We start from the raw sequence: 24,500 nt of genomic DNA, 5'->3' as shown, positions 1-24,500 counted from the left end.
CTGTCAGGTGCATCTGTCATAGGTCTCAGCCTACCCCAGAGCCCTGATGTCTCCGTCATGGAAGGGGAGGCTGTAAATATCATCTGCTGCTGGCCAGAACAGGATCAAAGATCCACAAAGAACTGGAGGAAAACTCAAACAGCAGTGAAATATGAAACAGTTGTTGTAAACACGACCAAACAAGACTCTAAGCAGAAGATGCTCACCTGCTCAAGTTTGACCTTTAGGAGAGTGGATTCTGGGAAATACACCTGCAAGCTGCATGTGGAAATACCTTGATTAGCTGTATATGAAGGAAATGGAACCATCATCACCGTCACAGCAAAGGACAACACAACAACAACAGAAGGTAAAAAACAGCAACGGAACACTGCTGCGAAAAAAGAAAAGAAAAGAAAAGAAAATGTAACCAGTAATGATTACGAGAGCAGTGTTTTGCCACAATTCCATGGTTTGAGTTTTTCGGTCGTGCAACAAAAATTGTTCACATGGTGTAGCAACAAGGCCTACTTCCACCCTGGGAAATGACAGCCCCATTTCATCTCTAGATTTTTACTTTATTGGAGGAAAATAGTTAAAGCACTCTCTTTATGCATACAATTAAATATAATAAGCAGCTACTAAAAGTGTCAGTGACTCAGCTGGTCTGATCCTTTCAAAAGAGCAAAACATCTGGCCTACATATGATTGAGCGTCTTCCTCCACTGCTCATATCACTCTCATAGATCCATTTCTAAATTTTAGCACTTGATCTCAACAATAATACTAATAATATTAAAAGTAATGATAACAATAATAATAATAATAATAATAATAATAATAATAATAATAAGATATTACACTTCCAAGCCATATGGTGACAGAGCGGAAGGCGTGGTTGTCGAAGCTCTTATATGAGGTGATGCGTGTGAAGCGCTGTGTCTACTTAATGTTGAAAAGCTACAAAGGATGAGCCCCTTTGTGTCTCTTCAGGCCCTCTTGGTTTGGAGTACAAAAAAAATTGTACTGAGATTCTATTTAATCAGTTTGATACTGAAGAGATTACATTTGGACAGGAAATTGGAACATAAAAGGTTATTTTTTAAAGAGAATCAAAAAAAAGTTTCATTTATCCATAAGATATTAAATTTTAGCTTAATAAAACTCCCTGTCCCAAAATAATTAAAATGTTTTTCTACTTTTGATGGCTCAGACCTTGCTCAGACATGGTTAAACTCGAGAGACTGACTTAAGTTAAAGCTTGTTTGATACATCATGTTTTTTTTGTTTTTTTTTTAATAGAATGGACCTAGACATGACCTTAATAAACTTATTGAGCATACAGATAAATATTGAAGCTTATTGACAAGGGAAAAACACTTAAAAGACTTTTATCATGTTTAGCAGAAACCCTAAAATAAATTATGCCACTTCCTGGTGACCTTTCTTCTCTTTTCTTTTCTTTTTTCTTTTTTAGCGTTTACAGAAATGAATTTGAATTGTAATTTAAGATACTTGATACTTGAAGTTTAAAAAAAATGTTTAGTTTTCATTCAGGGTCCAGGAAGATTTTTGTCCATGCGGGTTTTGTACAGTGCATCTGATGTTTTGCTGTATTAGTGTTTCACTTTTGTACATTTTAGAAGTGGATTTCACTTTGACGAGACAATTTTTGGGGGCTTCTTTTAATTTTTTAAACTCCACGTTTACCAATTACTGAAGCCTATTATTTACTGGGGAATTCCCCACAACTTGGAGAGTATAGAAGAGCCAGTGAGCATCCACTTCGGGGCACTTTATCTTGATAGCTTTGCTATCATTTTTAAAATTCAAAAATTGACATTCATTTATATCGAATTTGATATAGGTAGGTGGGTAATCTTAACAACATGTGTTTTTCTTGTGCGCTGCCTTATTGCGCAACTTTTTCCAATTTGAAAATTGTACTTTGTTGCAGCACGGTGGCGCAGTGGTCAACACTGCAGCTCACGACAATAAAGGTGATTGCTCAGTTCGGACTCTGTTACGTTCTGTGTGGAGTTTGCATGTTCTGCACGGGTCTGTGTGAGTTCTCCCTCCACGGCTACTCTGGCTTCCTCTCACAATCCAGTGACGTTTCACATGACATGGAGCTCATTGGCAACTCTAAACCAGCTGACCGGAAGACAATAAGCAGAAGATGCCCACCTGCTCAGGTTTGACTTTTGAGTCCATCAGGAGAGAGGATTCTGGGAGATACAACTGCAAGCTGAATGTGGAAATACCTCAATTAGTTGTTAATGAGATCCTTCTCATTAACAGGTGAGCTGGCAACTGGGAGGTTAAACCATTATGTTGTAGGAATTGTGCAATAGAAATCAAAAGCATCAAAGAATAGTCACATTAAATTATTTTTTCGATATTATTCACAATATATTATTTAAAACAACAGCATGTGGCTAAAACTAACGCAGAGGCATAAACAGCAGGTGTTACTAATGTGCAGAAGCCATGGAATTATTGCTGCCTTAACTGAAGGCAGGAAGAAACACAAAATGTGGTTTTCACACTTCTGTTGCGAGGATCGCTGACAAAAATGCAGTGCCCGTTGTGTTTGAGTGTGTGTGTGCATGTGGGAGGGAGGGGCTTACAAAGCGTTGATGTGAGCAAGTATCAACAGGAAGGTGAACCAGTGTGAGAAGATGAGATTGCTGTTCAGCTCGATGCTTCTGGCCTCACTCTGTGCGCCTGTCTCCCAGAGTGAGTAGAACATCAGAAACACTACCAGACTTTGAGCAGATCTAGTGTTTTATTTTTTGAAAAAAGGTTATTTTGACATGTGACTTCTTTGACATGATGTTTGTGCTGTGTGTGTGTGTGTCTTCTGTCAGGCGCATCTGTCATAACCCAGAGCCCTGATGTCTCCGTCATGGAAGGGGAGGCTGTAAGTATCACCTGCTGCTGGCCAGAGCAGGGAACAAGATTCAAAGTGATCTGGATGAAAAATCAAACAGAAATGAAAATTGAAACGTTTCTGACCAAACAAGACAATGAGCAGAAGATTCTCACCTGCTCAAGTTTGACCTTTGAGTCCATCAAGAGGGAGGATTCTGGGAAATACACCTGCAAGCTGACTGTGGAAATACCTAAATTAGCTTCATATGAAGGAAGTGGAACTATCATCAAAGTCACCACAAAGGACAACACAACAACAACAGAAGGTAAAAAACAGCAGTGGAGCACTGCTGCTGCTGCTGCTGCAAAAAAAAAGAAAATGTCTGATGCGCTGCTTGGGTACATATTGCAAGATCTCTTCATATACTATTCAACTTCATATTTACCTCATATACTATAAGGACATTGCATTCTAAGACCAAAAAGTAAATAACATTTAGCAAAATAGCATGGTGACATGTGTGATGTGTGTTTAACGTCTGTTTTCAAGCTCCACATCCAGGAGGATCCAGCAGCACATACACTCCTGTGATCGTGCTGACTGCCGTGGCTCCACTGCTTCTAATCGCCATCATCTGCTACTGCAAGCTGAGGAGGAAGAAAGGTACAGACTTTTATTTCTGCACACTTGACTGAAACATGGTTACTTGGCAGGTGGCGCACAAAACTATCAACGGCCGCACTGAAGGTCCCATATTATGGAGAGTTGATTTTACCAGTTTGTTTTGATGATAATGTATGACCCCAGAAGTAAATTCTGTTCTTCTTTTGCTTGCTCGACTGTTTGGGAAATGTGTACTTAAACAGATGTACAAAGCAGTAATGAGTGATGTCCCGAATGAGACGACACTTCATAAATATTTCCTGTCTTTCTTTCCTTTCGAACATATGTAAGGAAGGTGCAACAAAGCAACGAATTTTGCATAAATCTGAATACCAAATTTTCAATTTTCCAAGAAGCTGCAAAGAGAAGGCTAAATTTAAAGTTTTCCTTTAATCTCTACTTTTTTGTCTGATTAAATAATAATGTTTGTCGGCTACACTGGAATCAATCTGAAAAAGTACATAATATAATATAATATAATATAATATAATATAATTACTTTTTAAGATCACAACCAGTCTAAGGAACTTTAATGAAAGTAAGAGGCGTTAGAATGGACAAAATTCTGAAGAGGTTTGAAAATCCAAATATGCTAACAACGCTAAAAAATAATAAAAATGCAGTGAAAAAAAATACTACAGCTTTATTGGTTAAAACATCCACCATCATCACAATTTGTTTTGTGTTGACACACGGTGCTGTGTGTGTGTGTGTGTGTGTCTTCTGTCAGGTGCATCTGTCATAGGTCTCAGCCTACCCCAGAGCCCTGATGTCTCCGTCATGGAAGGGGAGGCTGTAAATATCATCTGCTGCTGGCCAGAACAGGATCAAAGATCCACAAAGAACTGGAGGAAAACTCAAACAGCAGTGAAATATGAAACAGTTGTTGTAAACACGACCAAACAAGACTCTAAGCAGAAGATGCTCACCTGCTCAAGTTTGACCTTTAGGAGAGTGGATTCTGGGAAATACACCTGCAAGCTGCATGTGGAAATACCTTGATTAGCTGTATATGAAGGAAATGGAACCATCATCACCGTCACAGCAAAGGACAACACAACAACAACAGAAGGTAAAAAACAGCAACGGAACACTGCTGCGAAAAAAGAAAAGAAAAGAAAAGAAAATGTAACCAGTAATGATTACGAGAGCAGTGTTTTGCCACAATTCCATGGTTTGAGTTTTTCGGTCGTGCAACAAAAATTGTTCACATGGTGTAGCAACAAGGCCTACTTCCAACCTGGGAAATGACAGCCCCATTTCATCTTTAGATTTTTACTTTATTGGAGGAAAATAGTTAAAGCACTCTCTTTATGCATACAATTAAATATAATAAGCAGCTACTAAAAGTGTCAGTGACTCAGGTCGTCTGATCCTTTCAAAAGAGCAAAACATCTGGCCTACATATGATTGAGCGTCTTCCTCCACTGCTCATATCACTCTCATAGATCCATTTCTAAATTTTAGCACTTGATCTCAACAATAATACTAATAATATTAAAAGTAATGATAATAATAATAATAATATTAATATTATTAATAATAATAATAATAATAATAATAATAATAATAATAATAAGATATTACACTTCCAAGCCATATGGTGACAGAGCGGAAGGCGTGGTTGTCGAAGCTCTTATATGAGGTGATACGTGTGAAGCGCTGTGTCTACTTAATGTTGAAAAGCTACAAAGGATGAGCCCCTTTGTGTCTCTTCAGGCCCTCTTGGTTTGGAGTACAAAAAAAATTGTACTGAGATTCTATTTAATCAGTTTGATACTGAAGAGATTACATTTGGACAGGAAATTGGAACATAAAAGGTTATTTTTTAAAGAGAATCAAAAAAAAGTTTCATTTATCCATAAGATATTAAATTTTAGCTTAATAAAACTCCCTGTCCCAAAATAATTAAAATGTTTGTCTACTTTTGATGGCTCAGACCTTGCTCAGACATGGTTAAACTCGAGAGACTGACTCAGTTAAAGCTTGTTTGATACATAATGTTTTTTTTTTTTTAATAGAATGGACCTAGACATGACCTTAATAAACTTATTGAGCATACAGATAAATATTGAAGCTTATTGACAAGGGAAAAACACTTAAAAGACTTTTATCATGTTTAGCAGAAACCCTAAAATAAATTATGCCACTTCCTGGTGACCTTTCTTCTCTTTTCTTTTCTTTTTTCTTTTTTAGCGTTTACAGAAATGAATTTGAATTGTAATTTAAGATACTTGATACTTGAAGTTTAAAAAAAATGTTTAGTTTTCATTCAGGGTCCAGGAAGATTTTTGTCCATGCAGGTTTTGTACAGTGCATCTGATGTTTTGCTGTATTAGTGTTTCACTTTTGTACATTTTAGAAGTGGATTTCACTTTGACGAGACAATTTTTGGGGGCTTCTTTTAATTTTTTAAACTCCACGTTTACCAACTACTGAAGCCTATTATTTACTGGGGCATTCCCCACAACTTGGAGAGTATAGAAGAGCCAGTGAGCATCCACTTCGGGGCACTTTATCTTGATAGCTTTGCTATCATTTTTAAAATTCAAAAATTGACATTCATTTATATCGAATTTGATATAGGTAGGTGGGTAATCTTAACAACGTGTTTTTCTTGTGCGCTGCCTTATTGCGCAACTTTTTCCAATTTGAAAATTGTACTTTGTTGCAGCACGGTGGCGCAGTGGTCAACACTGCAGCTCACGACAATAAAGGTGATTGCTCAGTTCGGACTCTGTTACGTTCTGTGTGGAGTTTGCATGTTCTGCACGGGTCTGTGTGAGTTCTCCCTCCACGGCTACTCTGGCTTCCTCTCACAATCCAGTGACGTTTCACATGACATGGAGCTCATTGGCAACTCTAAACCAGCTGACCGGAAGACAATAAGCAGAAGATGCCCACCTGCTCAGGTTTGACTTTTGAGTCCATCAGGAGAGAGGATTCTGGGAGATACAACTGCAAGCTGAATGTGGAAATACCTCAATTAGTTGTTAATGAGAAGGACATGGAACACTCGCCACCGTAACGGCTGGACAGAAAAAGGGCAAAGAAAAGGAAAAGAGCATAAAACTGAATCCATAACATTTGTTTTTCAACAAACTCACTAAAACTCTTTCCACGTGTTCATTTATTGGCTAGTAATAAAAGTTCATAGCTACATAAAGTGTGTGCGCTTGCAAGAAGGCATCTGTGCTGCATCACCACCACCATGAACATGGATCTGACCTAGGTTCAGTGATTTTACCCCGACATAAACAGCAGGTTTAAGAAAGAGGTGAGATTAAGTAAGACGTCAGAAAACGGAGACTCACACGACTGAAGTCACTCCATTTTCTGCATGTCATTTGTTTGATTAAAAAAAAAAAAAGAGGATAAAAACCACCAGTATGAGGGAGAGGCGGAGCAGCACAGATGCCATGTCAACAACAGGAGCAGAACCGAATCTCTACTTCACCACCTCACTTCACAATACATCGAATGGTCACTAGGTGGCGGTCAAACATAATGCACGCTCATTCACGTCTGGTACTGAACTGTAAGCTCATGTCGACACCAGTTTTTATCAGTTATTAAGAACAAGCGATTTATTTTATTTTATTTTATTTTTTTCATGTCAGTGTTTTCCACAGCGTCATGGTGGCACCATGTTGGTGCTGTAGTGATACTCCTGCTTTCTCCCACAGTCCAAAGACATGACACATTGGGAAAACTGAGAATTCTACGCGAGACCTAAGTGTCAGTGCGGAAACAAACGGTTGCCGTTGACTGTGGCCTTGTGGTGAACTGGCGAATTGTCCGGGGTGCAACCCGCCTTCGCTGCTCCAGCAACAACTGCGACCTTGAACGCAGAAGTGGTAATAGGCAATGGATGGATGGGTGGATGTCTGCAACCAATTAATAATAATAATTATCTGAAAGAGGAAGAGTCTGAACCAAACTTTCCTTTACTTCCTGTGCTTATTCTATTGAGTGTCCCACTCACAAACTGCATATGAGGACTTTCTTTTTTTCATCACACAGCAAATGCATGTTGCGCAATGGCAGCCTCTGTGTGACTTTAGTAGAAGGACAGATGAAAGCAGAGGGAGGAAAGGTGTGAACATGTAGCTTATGTAGCATGAAGAGGAACAAGCAAAACCTAAATATTTCCTCTGCTCTCGTCTCTATGTGTGTGTTTCTGTGCTCGTGTTTGAGGAAATAGCTTGCAACAATTCACCTTGATTTTATAATTTGATTTTGTACTTTTTACCCCACACTCCTGCATGCAGCAGGAAGCGGGTATAGAAGATGGATGGATGGAAATGTTTATTGGTTTGTATTTGCTGCAGTGGACTTTCTAAATTTTATCTACAAAATGTATGTCACCCTTAAAGCTATTTGAATGATTTTAAGATTAGCAATTAAAATGAAAGTATAGTTTAACGATGATGAGAGGCTTGTTTTGCCACAATTTCATGGTTTGAGTTTTTCGGTCGTGCTATAAAATCTTTTATATGGTGCTGCAACAAGGCCTACTTCCACTCAGCGAAACAAAGCCCCATTTAATATTTAGATTTAGAATTCAATGGAAGTAAAAGGTAAAGCCACTGTCATTATGAATAAAATGAAATATAATAAACAACAACTATCACTGACAGTGAATCAGCTGGTCTGTTGGTTTTCAAAAGAGCAAAGCATCTGGCCTACAGATGATCCCACTTGGTGGTAGAGGGTCTTCCTGTTTGCCACTGCTCATATCACTGTCATAGATCCATTTCTAAATTTTAGCACTTGATCTCTATAATACTACTACTACTACTACTACTACTACTACTACTACTACTACTACTACTAATAATAATAATAATGATAATAATAATAATGATAATAATAATGAACATCATGCCTCCATGTATAGATAATAAATTCACTATAGCTGGAGGCATGATATTTTTCCCCACCATAAATGTATCTAAAGTGTTTGTCTATATCTACGAATCAAAAGTGACCAGGGTCAAAAGACAATTATGGGCATTGCTTTCTTCTCTAAAATGTTCTCAACATGTACAACAAAGTTAAGAAGACATTTTTAGAAGTCTACAAATCTCCCAAACTGACGACTACATGCAGGAAGTACTGAAGATATTACACTTCCAAGCCATATGGTGACAGAGGGGAAGGTGTGGTTGTCAAAGCTTTTATATGAGGTGATACGTGTGAAGCGCTGTGTCTACTTAATGTTGAAAAGCTACAAAGGATGAGCCCCTTTGTGTCTCTTCAAGCGCTCTTGGTTTGGAGTAAGTACAAAAAAATTATACTCAGATTCTATTAAATCACTTTGATGTTGAAGAGATTACATTTGGACGGTAAATGGGAACATAAAAGCTTGTTCTTAAAGAGAATCAAAAATGCTTTATTTTTCTGTAAGATTTCAGATTTTAGGTTAATAAAATTCCCTGTCCCAAAAGAATTAGAATGTTTTGTCGACTTTTGATGGCTCAGACCTTACATTGTAAAATTTAAGCAAGTGACTTTAAGTTGAAGCTTGTTTGACATTTGAATTTTTTTTTTTTTTTTGGTTTTTAAGATAATGGACCTAGATATGATTTTGATATATTTGTTGAGCATATAGTTACATACTGAAGCATATTGATAAGAGAAAAAATATATATAACACCTTTGTCATGGTTAGCAGAAATTCTAAAATGAATTATGCTCCTTCCTGGTGACCTATTTCTGTTTTAAGTTTACAGAAATTAACTTGAATGTTTTAACGCAACTTTTTTTGAAGTGAAAAAGTTTTCATTCAAGGTCCATGAAGATTTTTTGTCCACGCGGGTTTTGTGCTACAGCTCACCTGATGTTTTGCCGTATTAATGTGTATGTTTCACTTTTGTACATTTTAGAAGTAAATTTCATTTTGGCGAGCTAATTTTTTGGCCGTCGTCTTAATACTTTAAACTCAATCTTCTCTTCCTTTCCCAACTACTGAAGCCTATTTACTGGGGCATCCATCACAACTAGGTCTGATCAAAGGTCTGATCACACGCACATTAGTAGGACAGTATAGAAGAGCCAGTGAGCTTGCTTGCTATTATCATTTTTAACATGCAAAAATTCATTTATATAGAATTTGATAAGGTTGGTAGTTGTGCGCTGCTTTATTGTACAAGTTTTTCCAATTTCTTTCTGAATTTCTTTCAGAAAGAAATGATTTTTCTGTCTGTGTAGAGTTTGCATGTTCATGTGTACATGACACTGTTCTGTGTGGGTTCTCCTCCACGGCTACTCTGGCTTCCTCTCACAATCCAGTGACGTGCACATGACACGAGGCTAGTTGGCAACTCTAAATTTACTGGAGGTCTTTGTCTCTATGTGGTCCTTTGATGAACTTTGATCCTGGGCATCCTGGTCCAGGATCACAGTATCCTCACCTTGAGGTATCTAGGATAGGCTCCAGCACCCTGGGTAGCGTGATACATGGAAATATGAAATGGACAGATGGATGTAAAACTGTAATTAGTGGGGAAGTTAATACTATTTGCTGTGAATGAACCTTTCTACGTTATTTTATTTAAAATTTGTTTTCAAAGGATACTGATTATATTGCTTCTCTCCCACTCATCATTTGATTTAAAAGAAAACCTTCAGATTTTGCTATGTACGATCTGTGACAGGATCTCCAAGAAACCTATTTATTCATGCGTCCATCCACCCATCCAGCCATTTTCAACACCTTCCTTCTTCCTGCACTCAGGGTCATGAGGGTCCGCTGGAGCCTACAAAAAGCCCACTTATCATGATTAAAAATGTTTGCATTCTTGACACACACAATATAAAATGTAAAACCCTAGAAGACATTTTTCCGGATAAAACAAGAAATAGCAATAAGAGGAGAGATAATCATTATCAACCAGTACTTGGGAGTCATTGCAATAACAGGTTGTGTGTTTCAAGAGCCTTAAACATGACACTGTTCTTTTTTAATTAGATAATTACATGCTTCCTAAGTGGAGGAAACTCCACAGGAGGAACAAGGCTTTAATTCTGCAAGCCAGGTCACCCACGAGGGAGGGAAGTGAGAGTGCTGTCATGCAACCGAGAGCTCTGAACTGAGTTGTGTGCCTTCTCATAGGTGTTTCATCAGGCATGGCAGTGGTGAACCAGAGCCCTGATGTCTCCGTCATGGAAGGGGAGACTGTCAATATCACCTGCTGCTGGCCAGAGCAGGGAACAAGATTCAAAGTGAACTGGATGAAAAATCAAACAGAAGTGAAAATTGAAACATTTGAGGCCAAACAAGACAATGAGCAGAAGAGTCCCACCTGCTCAAGTTTGACCTTTGAGTCCATCAGGAGAGAGGATTCTGGGAAATACACCTGCAAGCTGAATGTGGAAATACCTAGATTAGCTTCATATGAAGGACATGGGACACTCATCACCGTACTGGCTGCACAGAACAAGGGCATAGAAAAGGAAAAGACATACCTCATTACAGTTGCTGGTGGTGAGTGACAGTTTGCCCAAATTGCAATATATCCTTCATAACCTGTTTTGGGAAGGCAGCACTGATTTTGATGGTCTGCATTTCAGACTCCCATGAGGATGAACTTCAGTACAACCTCCTGAGATGCCTGCCTGTCCTCGCCCTTTTCATCAGCTTCTGCTTCCTGTACAGGTCAAGCACCAAGGCCCAGCAGAAGACAGCAGGTACAATAGAACCTTCATATGACACCCCATCACAGTGTGTGCGTGTTGCATCTTAACAACTAATCAATCTGCTCAACCATGCTTGCAGTCGCTTCTGTAAATGCACCTTGCTCCGACCGAGTGGAAGAAGAAAACCCGGAAGAAGAAGAACATGGACAGAGGCCGACTGAAACCGAGTGAACACTGTAACACCATGTGAAACTCCATCACCTGGAGCAACTGAGGAGCATAGAGGACGTCTGAAGCTGAAGAAAATGCGGCTTCATTGGGTCTACTAGAGTTCAGGACCACATGTGCATGTGACAAGCCTGATGTGTTGAATTCATTCTATGGTAGATCGTTGTCAGCTGTCAGAAATCATTGTTGGGTTTTGTTTGTTTGTTTTTATGGCTTCAGTCACCACTTCCCATGTTTCATCAGATGTTTCCGATCACCTCACTGCCCACACCAGTCTTGGCAACACTTGTTCCTCGTTGGCTTCTTCCCTCCCAAGTGTATTTGTTTTTTGTTCACTCTTCCCACAGTACCAGCTTGTAGTAAAGACTATCCTGCTGGGTTCTTTCATTGTGTCTCACTAAACACAATGTTTGCTTATGTTGACTTTTTTATTCTTGGTAATACAACTTATTTCATCTCGATTTTGTGTGAGGGTAAACAAAACACAGCACACATCTGCTGTAAGGTTAAAGTGCTATATTAATAGAATACGTACTTAATTAAAGATAATGAATGAGAGTGATCAGTGCTGGTTGCTCTTGTTGTGCAGTCTGACAGCTGCTGGAATATTAGTGCATGAATGTGCATATACAGCAAATGTCTGATTTGAATTTCCTTATTTGAGTTGCTCATTAAAACTTTGCAAATGATGTGAATTTATTTTTTGTTAAGAGGAACTCTGCAATGCTCCTCTACAACTCTTCACTGGCCCATACTCGACTCGAAATATCGCACCGCTGTACTTGGTGATGCACAACCCCTAAGCGTGGAGTTGGATTGATGATGATAACACATCAGCTGTGTTTCTTCATCTATTTAAAACATATGAATTATGGAATGCACATTATTGACAGAATTTTGGTTGTTTTTTTTAGCCATAAACCTTTGAATGTTGAATGTTCCCTCCTTGATTGCCAAGCAGAAATCTATTTACATTTTTCTTTCAGACAACTTCCTTTATGTTCAAGAAGCTACAATGCTGCATCATGCCGTTTGAGTGTGCTGCAGTTATGTGTTACATATGCATCAGAGACATATCAAATATCACTTCTGCATCACATATCAGACACAGAAATGCAAGCTAAAGCAGAAGGCTGCATTTAAAACAGCATAAAACTGAATCCTGAATATCTTTTGATCAATAAAGTCACTAAAAACTGTTTAAAATTGTTCTTTTACTGGCTAGGAATAAGAACTCATAGCTGCATAATGTGTGTGCCCTTGCAAGAAGGCATCTGTGCTGCATCACCACCGTGAACATGGATCTGATCTAGGTTCAGTGATTTTACCAAGACATCATAGCAGGCTTAAGATTAGATCAAAAAACAGACACTCACTCCATTTTCTACATGATTGTCATTTAACCGAGTGTTCAATGTTGCATATAAGTAGAAGCTAAAGATACAGCGTCTCCATTGGGTATTAGGCCACAGATGCTAAAAATGTTGGTGTCCATTTGGTTGCAATCTGCTTTCTCGTCATGAGATGCCCTCAAATTTGACACGTTGTGCCTTTGAATGCTTCAAACATTGTCTGTCACCCTGTGGCTAGTCACACATAGTTTGTGTCACTGTGAAAAGGCATCCCACAGATAAACGGTGAATGTGTGGATGTACTCTGGGCTTAACTGATGTTGCATTGGGCTTTTTCTTTTGAAATTTACTTGAAAATTCTGTTTCATTTGCTTTAAGATTTCCTGTAAGCGAAATTCCAGAAATCTTATTAAAAATGTTAATGAATTAAAGCATTATTTCCTAAAGCACAGTTTCATTCTGAAATTGCCCAATCACACAGCAACTTGAAATTCTTGAAACTGGATGCCAATAATGTGAAAAATCTCTAACAGGTGAGCTGGCAACTGGGAGGTTAAACCATTATGTTGTAGGAATTGTGCAATAGAAATCAAAAGCATCAAAGAATAGTCACATTTAATTATTTTTGCGATATTATTCACAATATATTATTTAAAACAACAGCATGTGGCTAAAACTAACGCAGAGGCATAAACAGCAGGTGTTACTAATGTGCAGAAGCCATGGAATTATTGCTGCCTTAACTGAAGGCAGGAAGAAACACAAAATGTGGTTTTCACACTTCTGTTGCGAGGATCGCTGACAAAAATGCAGTGCCCGTTGTGTTTGAGTGTGTGTGTGCATGTGGGAGGGAGGGGCTTACAAAGCGTTGATGTGAGCAAGTATCAACAGGAAGGTGAACCAGTGTGAGAAGATGAGATTGCTGTTCAGCTCGATGCTTCTGGCCTCGCTCTGTGCGCCCGTTTCCCAGAGTGAGTAGAACATCAGAAACACTACCAGACTTTGAGCAGATCTAGTGTTTTATTTTTTGAAAAAAGGTTATTTTGACATGTGACTTCTTTGACATGATGTTTGTGCTGTGTGTGTGTGTCTTCTGTCAGGCGCATCTGTCATAACCCAGAGCCCTGATGTCTCCGTCATGGAAGGGGAGGCTGTAAATATCACCTGCTGCTGGCCAGAACAGGATGAAAGATTCACATTGAACTGGATGAAAAATCAAACAGAAATGAAAATTAAAACGTTTCTGACCAAACAAGACAATGAGCAGAAGAGTCCCACCTGCTCAAGTTTGACCTTTGAGTCCATCAAGAGGGAGGATTCTGGGAAATACACCTGCAAGCTGACTGTGGAAATACCTAAATTAGCTTCATATGAAGGAAATGGAACTATCATCAAAGTCACCACAAAGGACAACACAACAACAACAGAAGGTAAAAAACAGCAGTGGAGCACTGCTGCTGCTGCTGCTGCTGCAAAAAAGAAAATGTCTGATGCGCTGCTTGGGTACATATTGTAAGATCTCTTCATATACTATTCAACTTCATATTTACCTCATATACTATAAGGACATTGCATTCTAAGACCAAAAAGTAAATAACATTTAGCAAAATAGCATGGTGACATGTGTGATGTGTGTTTAACGTCTGTTTTCAAGCTCCACATCCAGGAGGATCCAGCAGCACATACACTCCTGTGATCGTGCTGACTGCCGTGGCTCCACTGCTTCTAATCGCCATCATCTGCTACTGCAAGCTGAGGAGGAAGAAAGGTACGGACTTTTATTTCTGCACACTTGACTGAAACATGGTTACTTGGCAGGTGGCGCACAAAACTATCAACGGCCGCACTGAAGGTCCCATATTATGGAGAGTTGATTTTACCAGTTTGTTTTGATGATAATGTATGACCCCAGAAGTAAATTCTGTTCTTCTTTTGCTTGCTCTACTGTTTGGGAAATGTGTACTAAAACAGATGTACAAAGCAGCGATGAGTGATGTCCCGAATGAGACGACACTTCATAAATATTTCCTGTCTTTCTTTCCTTTCGAACATATGTAACGAAGGTGCAACAAAGCAATGACTTTTGCATAAATCTGAATACCAAATTTTCAATTTTCCAAGAAGCTGCAAAGAGAAGGCTAAATTTAAAGTTTTCCTTTAATCTCTACTTTTTTCTCTGATTAAATAATAATGTTTGTCGGCTACACTGGAATCAATCTGTAAAAGTACATAATATAATATAATATAATATAATATAATATAATATAATTGCTTTTTAAGATCACAACCAGTCTAAAGAACTTTAATGAAAGTGAGAGGTATTAGAATGGACAAAATTCTGAAGAGGTTTGAAAATCCAAATATGCTAACAACGCTAAAAAATAAAAATGCAGTAAAAAGAAAAAATACTACAGATTTCTTTATTGGTCAAAACAGCCACCATCATAACAATTTTTTTGTGGATGTAAAGCCGCGCCGCTGTTGCAAATGCAATATAATTCTGCATCGTGAAGAACAGTGCCTGTAATATGCCCTGATGGGTACTTTGGTTGCCTTAGTCAGCAGCCCAAAGCAATAAACCATAATACACTTTGCAACTTTAAAGGAGCGCATGGGCCAAACTGCGCACAATAGATAGACATTGTGTTCAACAAGAATCACAGCAGCTGATTTTGCTGCAAACAGTCCGATAATGTGTGGATGCTGCAAATGGCCTCTGCTACACTTTTGTACTACTTAAATTTAGTGTGTGTACATGCAAAAGCTGTTACTCGGTACATTTACATTGAAGTGAATGTACTGAGACGTTGAGCCATACAGTATTCTGGGGCTTGTGAGCAGGATGTTAAAAATTGTCGCTGCAGTCACTTCCTTCAGATTAATCTTGCTCTGAGATGACCGAAGTGTCAGCAATGAAAACTGCTTGCGCCTTACACCCAAACCTAAATGGAGCGTTGCCATCTTCTCGCTCAATGTTAATTCTCAGAACGCAGTCGAGGCGCAAAGCATTCAGTTCGTAGTGATGAAACAAGCGCAGGAGTATTCAGCCAAGACCAAGACCTAATCCAAGACCAAGGCCAGGGCAGGGCAAGAACAAGACCCAAACCAACCAAAAAATCATTAACAAAACAAAACCCAGAGTGTTTCAGTTCACTGTAACTCTGGGCAGTGTTTGGCTGTGAAGCATCTTGACTGCTTTCCCTCTCAGAGGGTTGACTGAGCCGTTGTCGGCATTTTCATTTCTTCCTTTTTAAGAACTACTTACATTGACCCAAACTATCTGAAACTCACACGCGCCACAGTGTAGGTGTGACATTATGTTACCATGGCAACTCATGGAATATGGAAAGTATGATTTGTACATGGAGTGAATGCTCAGTGCGTCACGTCTCATGTCGTGAGGAGAGGAGAGACGGGGACAAGCAGGGAAAATATACAGTGGAACATGTTTTAACTGTTATTGCCTTTCAATTGTGGCTAATAAGTAAGTAAGTAATAATAGTAAATAATTTTTTTTGTAATCATATGGTCTCTGCACCAACAAAATTGCCTGTATTTTAAAATCTCCTTGTGGCCTTTACGCCTGAGATCGAGACAAGACCGAGACCAGAGTGTCAAGGCCGAGACGAGATCCAGACTGCAGGTCTTGAGGCCCACCTGGAGTATTGCACACCTATAAGCCACATATATGCCTACAAAAGCCATAACTATAACACACACTGGATAAATGTTCCCTTCTATACATATCCAACTGTTGGGCAAATCTCCTACAATCAGGTATTTTTTTTGCCCAATTAATGTCCCGCAGTAACAATAGTTTATGACTATTGTGTAAGTCTTTGTGAAGGTTCGCATCCATCTGTGCAGCGATAGCTGGTCCCCGATGACACCGCGGGGACAGAGACAAACAGTGAGGAGCTGGGGACGCCGCTCAAACCAGTTCTTGAGTTGTTCTGTGTGTCTTTCAGCCTCGACAGCCCGAGTGATCTACGAGGTTGCCCACCGCGACTCTGATGTGACCGACGTGGACAAACACAGCACTGGCTCATCAACAGGCTCGACTCACTGGGTGAGTCGTCCACAGGCCACACATATATCTATCTATCTATCTGTCTGTCTGTCCGCTATCATGAGGCCAACATCCTTTTGATTGTACTTTCTCTCTTCTGCAGTGCCAGGTCCCAGTCTATGAATCCTTTGATTACTTTGAAGGAGTCCAGACAAAACCATCCGGGTGAAGCTCGGGGCCTTGGTGAAATCATCCTCTTACTCAAGTATTCTCTACGGGCCGACCCTTGTATATATTTTTTTTAAATATTTATTTGTAAGAACTCATAAATGAGCTCATAAGGAAAGTAATTTTTTCACGCATGTTTCTTAATAAAAATGTATCCCATCCTTTTCGAGAAGTGCAGATTCTTAAACTCACTACCAGCGGTGTACTCATGTGGCTAAGGCAGAGGTTTAGCAGTGACTTTGAAACAGTGACGAGCACGCTGGGTGGAAAGTGTGGGATTGCAGGGCGTTAGAACGGCAGGTCAATAACAGGAAATGTGACGGTTGAGTTCGCTCCTCAGGCCCTCAGTGCATTTTCCGCGCGCAAGCCACGTAGCTGTGTGATGTGTTTGCATGCATGCAGGTCTCTGCATGCATGCGTATAACATACGTCCGTGCGCATAATTTTAAGTTCTCTCTGTTATCTTTTACACATCTATGATACTTTTGCATAGAAAACAATGTGACCATCATGTCAACATCAGTGAGCACTTCATGACAGTAGGTACGTGATTAGGGACAAACATACCGAAATCACTTTCACAGAATGTGACCCATCACACGACAAGCTGCAAGAGACAACTTTCTGTGGCTGGTGCACGAGTGCAATTGTTTGATTTTTTTTTTTTTTTCCCACCAGAGGTTATACTTTGTTCTTGTGTTCCACATTGTGTCTGCTGCTCTCTCGTCACCCCCGACTGTCACCATTAACCACACCGCTGTTGAAACAATTTGGCCACAGCACTTGAAAAAAAAAAAAAAACTAAAGAAGAAAAAAGGCCACAGTGCTATAAGAACATCACACATACACTATATTACCAAAAGTATTTGCTCACCTGCCTTGACTCACATATGAACTTAAGTGCCATCCCATTCCTAACCTGTAGGGTTCAATATGATGTCAGTCCACCGTTTGCTGCTATTACAGCTTCAACTCTTCTGGGAAGGCTGTCCACAAGGTTGAGGAGTGCGTTTAAGGGAATATTTGACCATTCTTCCAAAAGCACATTGGTGAGGTCACACACTGATGTTGGTGGAGAAGGCCTGGCTCTCATTCTCCGCTCTAATTCATCCCAAAGGTGTTCTATCGGGTTAAGGTCAGGACTCTGTGCAGGCCAGTCAAGTTCATCCACACCAGACTCTGTCATCCATGTCTTTATGGACCTTGCTGAAAGTCACTGAGCTCCTGAGAGCGACCCATTCTTTCACAAATGTTTGTCAAAACAGTCTGCATGCCTAGGTGCTTGATTTTATACACGTGTGGCCAGGCCAAGTGATTAGGACACCTGATTCTGATCATTTGGATGGGTGAGCAAATACTTTTGGTAATATAGTGTATGCTTAATTAAGGTGAAGACTATCACTTTTTTGTGTTTTTGTGAGTAAGGGCACTAGCTGTTAAAAGTGACTTCTTGTGCCGGGCACTCTTGGAGTCGAGTCAAGAAAACAAAGGCAAAGCCAGAGGGGTGAAATTATTATTTAATTATATGTGCACGTTTAAAAACCGTTAGAAGATCTCCTCCAGGTTCACATAACGGTAGTAGTAGGAGTTGCTAAAAAAAAAAACACAACAACAACAAAACAAACGTGTTACCCTGCCTTCATCCTACGACAGCTGGGAAAGACTTCAGCAAACCCCCGCAACCCTGAGTGCAGGAGGAGGCGGGAAAAGACAAATATAATTACACATCTAGACAGAAAAACATTCAGGCAAACACAAAGACCATGCAAACCCCCCCACCCCCCCAGAGTTGAGAATGTTGGTTGATTGTTCTCACATACACACCGACGGTCAATTTAGAGTTTTCAATTGGCCTCACATGCATGTTTTTGGACTGCCTGAGGAAGCCAGAGAACCCAGAGAGAACTCACACAGATGCAGGGAGAACATGCAAACTCAACACAGAGAGGCCCCACGCCTGGAATTGTTCCGGAACAACCTTCTTGTTGTGAGGCAACCGTGCAAACTACTGCACCACCATGCCGGCCTCACTGGATAAGGGCTGACACCACTTGGTTACTGACGCCAAACATCATTATGTGGCATCATGTTGACATTTCTCTTCTATGCTTTTACTTCTTGGAGTATTTCACAAGCTTTATAATAGTTGTGTTTTCATGCACAATGCGTTGTCACGACCACCTCCTCTTTCCACGGGGTTGTGTTTGTGCTGCCGCTGTTGCATTTCTCTCTGTCTTCTTGTCCTATTGTAAAATAACTCCCGGCCAGACAATGCTCTGTAACCTGACGCTCGTCTAAGTGAGCTTATTGCTATGATTTGCGTTGCAATAAGCTGATAAGTTGATGGCAACAAAATACATACATGCATCGATGTGCAATTTCTTTAACAGAATTTCTGATGACCAAAAGCTCAAAGAGTAGTAAGATATATTTGTGTAGACTTCAATGTGTGGATTCTACATATTGTTTATAAACTTGTCATAAAAATGCAGCACCATCACTAACAGATGATGAAATCTTCTGTCTTCTTTGAATTTCAACAGAATTTCTTTAAAAAAAAAAAAAGAAAAAAAAAAGGTAATTTCTTGCCCTATATTTTAATAGTATTGTGGTTAGTGAATTACACTGAACAACAAGCAATGAAGCAAGCCACTGGGGGGAAACCACTTTATGTGGGTGCTTGTGTTGATAGCAAATAACGCGAGTAAATCCTCAAATCAGTCTTTTTGAAATTGCTTACGAGTTTTTGGTTGCTGAATTTTTTTGCCCCAAATATGCCAACCTTTAAAAAAAGGTTTGTTTGGTTTTATTCAAGTTATCTTTTCAACCTGCTGGCTGGCAGTCAGCTGTAACAGGTGAAGCCAGAGATTCAGCTGTACCGGTTTCACAAGATGCCAACGTCTCCGCCACTTAATGCTTTAACCACTCCCCGGTGTTACTGCACCTGCATACTGCATTATCACAGCGCCAGATTCGATTTCCACCTTCAGACACACAGCCTTGTGTGTACATAGTTTGTCACGTTGATCGGCTTCAGGGTTGCTGCACATTTATTATCTTTCAAAAAGAGGAGTTCAGTCTTTTTACAGGCTTCTTCTACTGTACATTTACTGCATTGAGAGACAATGCCCTTTTTATTTCTTTTGTATTTTTGTATTTCTTGAAAATTCTTACAATCAAGTGATAAGTAGTAAATGTGTAAGGCAGTATGTACCAGACCTTGGCTGGTTTTTCCACCGGAGGTTATACTTTGTTCTTGTGTTCCACATTGTGTCTGCTGCTCTCTCGTCACCCCCGACTGTCACCATTCACCACACCGCTGTTGAAAGAATTTGGCCACAGCACTTGGGGAAAAAAAATAAAAATAAAAAAAAATACACTAAAGAAGAAAAAAGGCCACAGTGCTATAAGAACATCACACATATGCTTAATTAAGGTGAAGACTATCACTATGTTAAAAGTGACTTCTTGTGCCGGGCACTCTTGGAGTCGAGTCAAGAAAAGAAAGGCAAAGCCAGGGGGGATGATTATTTATTTATATGTGCATGTTTAAAAACTGTTAAAATATCTCCTCCAGGTTCACATAATTGTAGTAGTAGTAGTTGCTAAAAACAAACAAACAAACAAAAAAAGAACCCAACAACATTGTATTTCAGTGTATGTCTTCTTATCCCTTTCCAATGTCTTCCAACCAGTCGTTATATCAGGGCTGTGGCTAATGACAGTGTAAACACCGGCCCAAGTGGCATTTTTATTGATTGTCCCAAAGCAAACGCTGGACTGTGTGACTCACCTGCTTTGGCTATAGACAAAGAGACACTCCTCTACACGTGCAAACAAATCTAGCTTGACTCTACCTTTCTCCCCTACGCAGCTGCCATGATTGTTTCTAGTCTTCATCGGCAAACACGCGGTGTAGAAGGCATGTTGCACACCTGCACAACGGAACAAATCACAGACTCTGCTGCCTTAGCAGTTAGAAGCGAGTTAGAATGAATAGTCCCTTTGAACCAATAGTCCTGCAGCTAAAGCTCAAGCTTGATCTAAAAGCAACGCACCCAGGGCGATTTATGATTGCTGCTGTGTTGACATAGTTCGAGCCACCGCCCTGATAAAACACACTATCACCTGACCTATAGAACCAGTCCTTTTCTCTAAAGGTATAAAAGGATTTCCCCCCCTCTCTGCGCTTCCACTCCTTCCACTCCGCTCCCTTGAGACTTGTGCGAGCACTCCGCTTTGGACCCCGCCAACACCTACAACCATGTCGCAGCTGGAGACGGCCATGGCCATCCTGATGAACACCTTCGACACGTACGCGCGTGCCGATGGTAAACCAGACTCCCTGAGCAAGAAGGAGGTCAAGGCTTTGATGGAGAAGGAGCTGCCCGGACTGCTCCAGGTAAACCTCAAGCAACACACCTGAACCTGCTCCACAAAATGAGCTTACTCGGGCGGCGAAGTTGTGATTAAACGACCGCCTCCATCCTCCGTTATGTGTACATTATACTGCTGGACGACTGAGATCAACGTCTGCTTTTCTTGGTTGTTCAGGGCGCGAAGAACCAAGCGGAAGTGGATAAGCTGCTGAAAGCGCTCGACTTCAACGGTGACAACGAGGTCGACTTCAATGAGTTTGTGGTGCTGGTCGGTCTCATCACATGCGCATGTTACGACCGCTGTAGCAAGAGATAAATGAGCCAATTACAGCAAAGACTTGTGACTGACTGTATCTTTATCAACTGAATAAAATGCCTTATCAACAAGTTTGTGGGTGTAGTGCGTGTACTTTGATACTTCGACGGCCGTATGGACATGGCAGGGCACAAAGATACAGATAAAACAAACTTGCACTCGTCATTTGACAATGCAAACAATTCATTACGAGCAGCTGGCTTCGGATTTGTCGCCTCAGGCTAACAAGTTTAGCTCAAAATTTATGCGTCTTACGCAAATTAAATGTGTGCAAAATGGTTTTGATTGAATACGTTTTTATGCTTCACTATGAGCGTTGGCGTTCAAATAAGAAGCATGTGTCATATACTGTACTTTAAAAAAAAAAAAAAAAAAAAAACGACACCTGCAGGTTTTGAGTCACCTCACTTTTAATTAGGTTCTCTGCAACTGGGAAAAACACAACAAACCGGACACACCCTCAGGACCCCGAAACTACTTCATGGGCTGCCCAAATTAGTGCCAACACAAAATAACGCTCATTATATATTATTATTATTATTATTTATTTATTTATTTATTTATTTATTTATTATTGGTAGCAATCAAGGCAGTCATTTTATTAACTCTTGGTACTTTAAATTATATCAATTTATACATACAAAATGCACATAAGCTCATATTATATCACGTACCAAGATATCACTGCCTCACTAGATGGCATGTGATGGTCAACTGCACCTTTTCAGGGTCCTTTCTATTGAGGGAGGATTGTTCAAACTATAACAGAACAAAAGATGCCTGCTGAACAGCTATATTTCCAGTCTACATCATCTTTGTATCTGGACAGAACATCCTAGGCAAGAGGGACATTTATGTCCTTACGAACGTTCATGCACAGTGAAATACTACAACTGCAACAGCAACCACTACTAATGGTATTGTTGACAGTAATACGGCATACTTTGGAGATATGGAAATAGAGACTTATTAGTGGGAATAGTGTACACCTGCCATTTGATCACTGAGGATTTGTCTACTCAGGTGCAGCCTGCAGGCCTCCCAAAGAAGCAGTTGTCTTAACCCGTTTACTGGAGACTTGCCTTCCTCTTTTCCTTCCACTTCCTGTCCTGTCCCCCCCCCCCCACCCCCCCCCGCTCTGCTTTCAGTTCAACTATGCACATAGACAGATATACTCTTGGTTTTCTTTTGTTCAGACAGACAATAGCTTAACCAGATGTTACCTGCTTGACAGTTTTGACTGTAGCTCCAGTCAAAAGTCGAGGAAGACTGTCGAAACTGTCAAGCAGGTAACATTGGTGCAGCTATTGTCTGTCTGAACAAAAGAAAACCAAGAGTATATCTACCAACGAAGACAGAATGAACATTTTCAATCTAATGCATAGACAGATAGATAGACTAATTCTTATTGCAATGCATGTGATCATTGCCAAAGAAATACTGAAATGAATCTATTAATCTATGACCGCTCTGTTGGATAAGAACTTGAAGGTTTGCTGAGCATTTCTGAAGGCTGTCCAGAAGCTGATCATATTTTTAAATGAACCACTCATATGACACAACTTTTATGAATGTCGCTGGTGAAGAAAAAAACTCAGAAATCTTACAGTGCCTTGCAGTGCAGTCGTATTTTTCACTTCCTGCTGCCACCTGTATTGGCCATTGCAGAAAGAGCTGTGAAAGTAGAGGTACTAATACATGGCTGCAGCCGTGTGTTTGCTTAAGAACCAGTTTGTTGGTTAGTGAGGGTCTAACGTGTTTCACATGTGTACCTATATTCAACAGCAATATACTGTATATATAAGACTGATTGTTATTTTTATTTATTTATAATTTTTTGATTTTTTTGATTTGTTTGTTTGTTTGTTGTTGTTTTTTTTGTTTTTTTTTTTACTGTAGACTGAAGTGATAGGATAGAGCATGAATGCATGTACATGGTGGCAAAGTTGGTCGGTGGTTTAAAGCAGGAAATTAAACCTCAAAGGCTAAAGCCGGTGGACAGGCAGGCCCTATCAGTACAACGATAGCACTTCCCGCCTAACTAAACAATGGCCTCTTGCACACTAAGGGCTTTTACAACAACCAGTTGGAAAACTTTGCTTTACGGTACAAAATCATTGCTTAAATCAGAATCAGAATCAGTCAGAATTACATTACTTGATGCTGTGTTATGATGAAAATTGTGATTGCAATGCAATATCATAATATCCTACACAAAGACTAATGCCAGCAATTAATTTTATTGTTGTTGTTGTTGTTGTTGTTGTTGTTAAGCACTTCTTTAAAACCCTCTTATGACCAACCTGTTAAAACATTTTTTTAAATTTTAAATTTATTAATTTATTTATTTGTTTGTTTGTTTATTTTAAACACGTATGTTTCTGGGAACCACGAAGATGAATATGAGGTAATGAAGCACTGGGGTTTTTGTTCGCGTGTGAAGCACCAAGTGAACGGCCAGTGCAGAGCCCGCGGCTTTGACGCACTCTCAACCGCAAAGCGGTCAGTACGTGTCAGCGCCAGGAAACATCTACATGTCAGCAGCAAGTCAAGTTTGCTTGTGTGGGTTTTGTTTTGTTTTTTTTCTCAAAGGAAAAAAAAAAAAAAGGACAACGTCAGACTACAACAACTGTAACATTTACAGCGGACCGACGACTCCAGCATTGGAAGAATTGATGTGAAAGATTTTCTCTATTCTTTCTTCTTCTGTGTCGCTTCTGTTCTTGGAATTCTTCACAACCTGAAGGAGAAAGTCTCCGTAGCGTTTAATCCTGCACTGAGAAACATTAATCCTCCCTCATGGACGGGTCAATGCTCTATTAGCCCGCCA

General features: G+C 39.9%; 3 protein-coding genes across 6 annotated transcripts; all 3 read left to right on the top strand.

Moving 5' to 3' along the window:
* The first annotated feature begins 2,453 nt into the window (after positions 1–2,453).
* LOC142893391 (uncharacterized) lies at positions 2,454–12,750 on the top strand. Of its 3 annotated transcripts, XR_012927699.1 has the most exons (5): positions 2,454–2,718; positions 2,850–3,179; positions 3,404–3,517; positions 4,263–5,763; positions 6,220–6,634. XR_012927699.1 is itself a non-coding variant. In XM_076033927.1 (4 exons), the coding sequence occupies exons 1-4, from the start codon at positions 5,213–5,215 to the stop codon at positions 11,387–11,389; spliced, it is 621 nt and encodes a 206-aa protein (XP_075890042.1). In that variant the 5' UTR covers positions 5,080–5,212; the 3' UTR covers positions 11,390–12,750. The 3 variants fall into 3 exon arrangements, 2 of the variants coding, with proteins under 2 accessions (XP_075890042.1, XP_075890043.1); XM_076033927.1 differs by lacking the exons at positions 2,454–2,718; positions 2,850–3,179; positions 3,404–3,517; positions 6,220–6,634 and adding exons at positions 10,635–11,006; positions 11,093–11,209; positions 11,298–12,750 and having other exon boundaries at positions 5,080–5,252; XM_076033928.1 differs by lacking the exons at positions 2,454–2,718; positions 2,850–3,179; positions 3,404–3,517; positions 4,263–5,763; positions 6,220–6,634 and adding exons at positions 8,426–8,796; positions 10,635–11,006; positions 11,093–11,209; positions 11,298–12,750.
* Positions 12,751–13,589: 839 nt separating this feature from the next.
* LOC142893389 (uncharacterized) lies at positions 13,590–17,137 on the top strand. 2 transcript variants are annotated; one of them, XM_076033925.1, is made up of 5 exons: positions 13,590–13,709; positions 13,839–14,168; positions 14,393–14,506; positions 16,707–16,807; positions 16,911–17,137. In XM_076033925.1, exons 1-5 carry the CDS (start codon positions 13,652–13,654, stop codon positions 16,974–16,976), a joined length of 669 nt encoding a protein of 222 aa, XP_075890040.1. In that variant the 5' UTR covers positions 13,590–13,651; the 3' UTR covers positions 16,977–17,137. The 2 variants fall into 2 exon arrangements, with proteins under 2 accessions (XP_075890040.1, XP_075890041.1); XM_076033926.1 differs by lacking the exon at positions 14,393–14,506.
* Positions 17,138–21,165: 4,028 nt separating this feature from the next.
* LOC142893388 (protein S100-P-like) lies at positions 21,166–21,742 on the top strand. Its single transcript, XM_076033924.1, has 2 exons — positions 21,166–21,377; positions 21,530–21,742. Exons 1-2 carry the CDS (start codon positions 21,240–21,242, stop codon positions 21,668–21,670), a joined length of 279 nt encoding a protein of 92 aa, XP_075890039.1. The 5' UTR covers positions 21,166–21,239; the 3' UTR covers positions 21,671–21,742.
* The last annotated feature ends 2,758 nt before the right edge of the window (positions 21,743–24,500 follow it).

This window comes from Nelusetta ayraudi, unplaced genomic scaffold, assembly GCF_046127955.1.
Source record: "Nelusetta ayraudi isolate G7.1 ecotype Tasmania unplaced genomic scaffold, CSIRO-AGI_Nayr_v1 ptg000042l, whole genome shotgun sequence".
Classification (NCBI taxonomy): domain Eukaryota; kingdom Metazoa; phylum Chordata; class Actinopteri; order Tetraodontiformes; family Monacanthidae; genus Nelusetta; species Nelusetta ayraudi.
The sequence above is the reverse complement of the archived record's forward strand: the minus strand, read 5'-3'. Positions and strand labels throughout refer to the sequence as shown.

Coding starts and splice junctions, on each gene's coding strand:
- LOC142893391 (XM_076033927.1), top strand. CDS start 5,213: ATGAGCCCCTTTGTGTCTCTTCAGGCCCTCTTGGTTTGGA. Junction 5,253..10,634: donor TCAGGCCCTCTTGGTTTGGA/GTACAAAAAAAA, acceptor GCCTTCTCATAG/GTGTTTCATCAGGCATGGCA. Junction 11,007..11,092: donor CCTCATTACAGTTGCTGGTG/GTGAGTGACAGT, acceptor TCTGCATTTCAG/ACTCCCATGAGGATGAACTT.
- LOC142893388 (XM_076033924.1), top strand. CDS start 21,240: ATGTCGCAGCTGGAGACGGCCATGGCCATCCTGATGAACACCTTCGAC. Junction 21,378..21,529: donor AGCTGCCCGGACTGCTCCAG/GTAAACCTCAAG, acceptor TTGGTTGTTCAG/GGCGCGAAGAACCAAGCGGA.
- LOC142893389 (XM_076033925.1), top strand. CDS start 13,652: ATGAGATTGCTGTTCAGCTCGATGCTTCTGGCCTCGCTCTGTGCGCCC. Junction 13,710..13,838: donor CTGTGCGCCCGTTTCCCAGA/GTGAGTAGAACA, acceptor GTCTTCTGTCAG/GCGCATCTGTCATAACCCAG. Junction 16,808..16,910: donor CAACAGGCTCGACTCACTGG/GTGAGTCGTCCA, acceptor TCTCTTCTGCAG/TGCCAGGTCCCAGTCTATGA.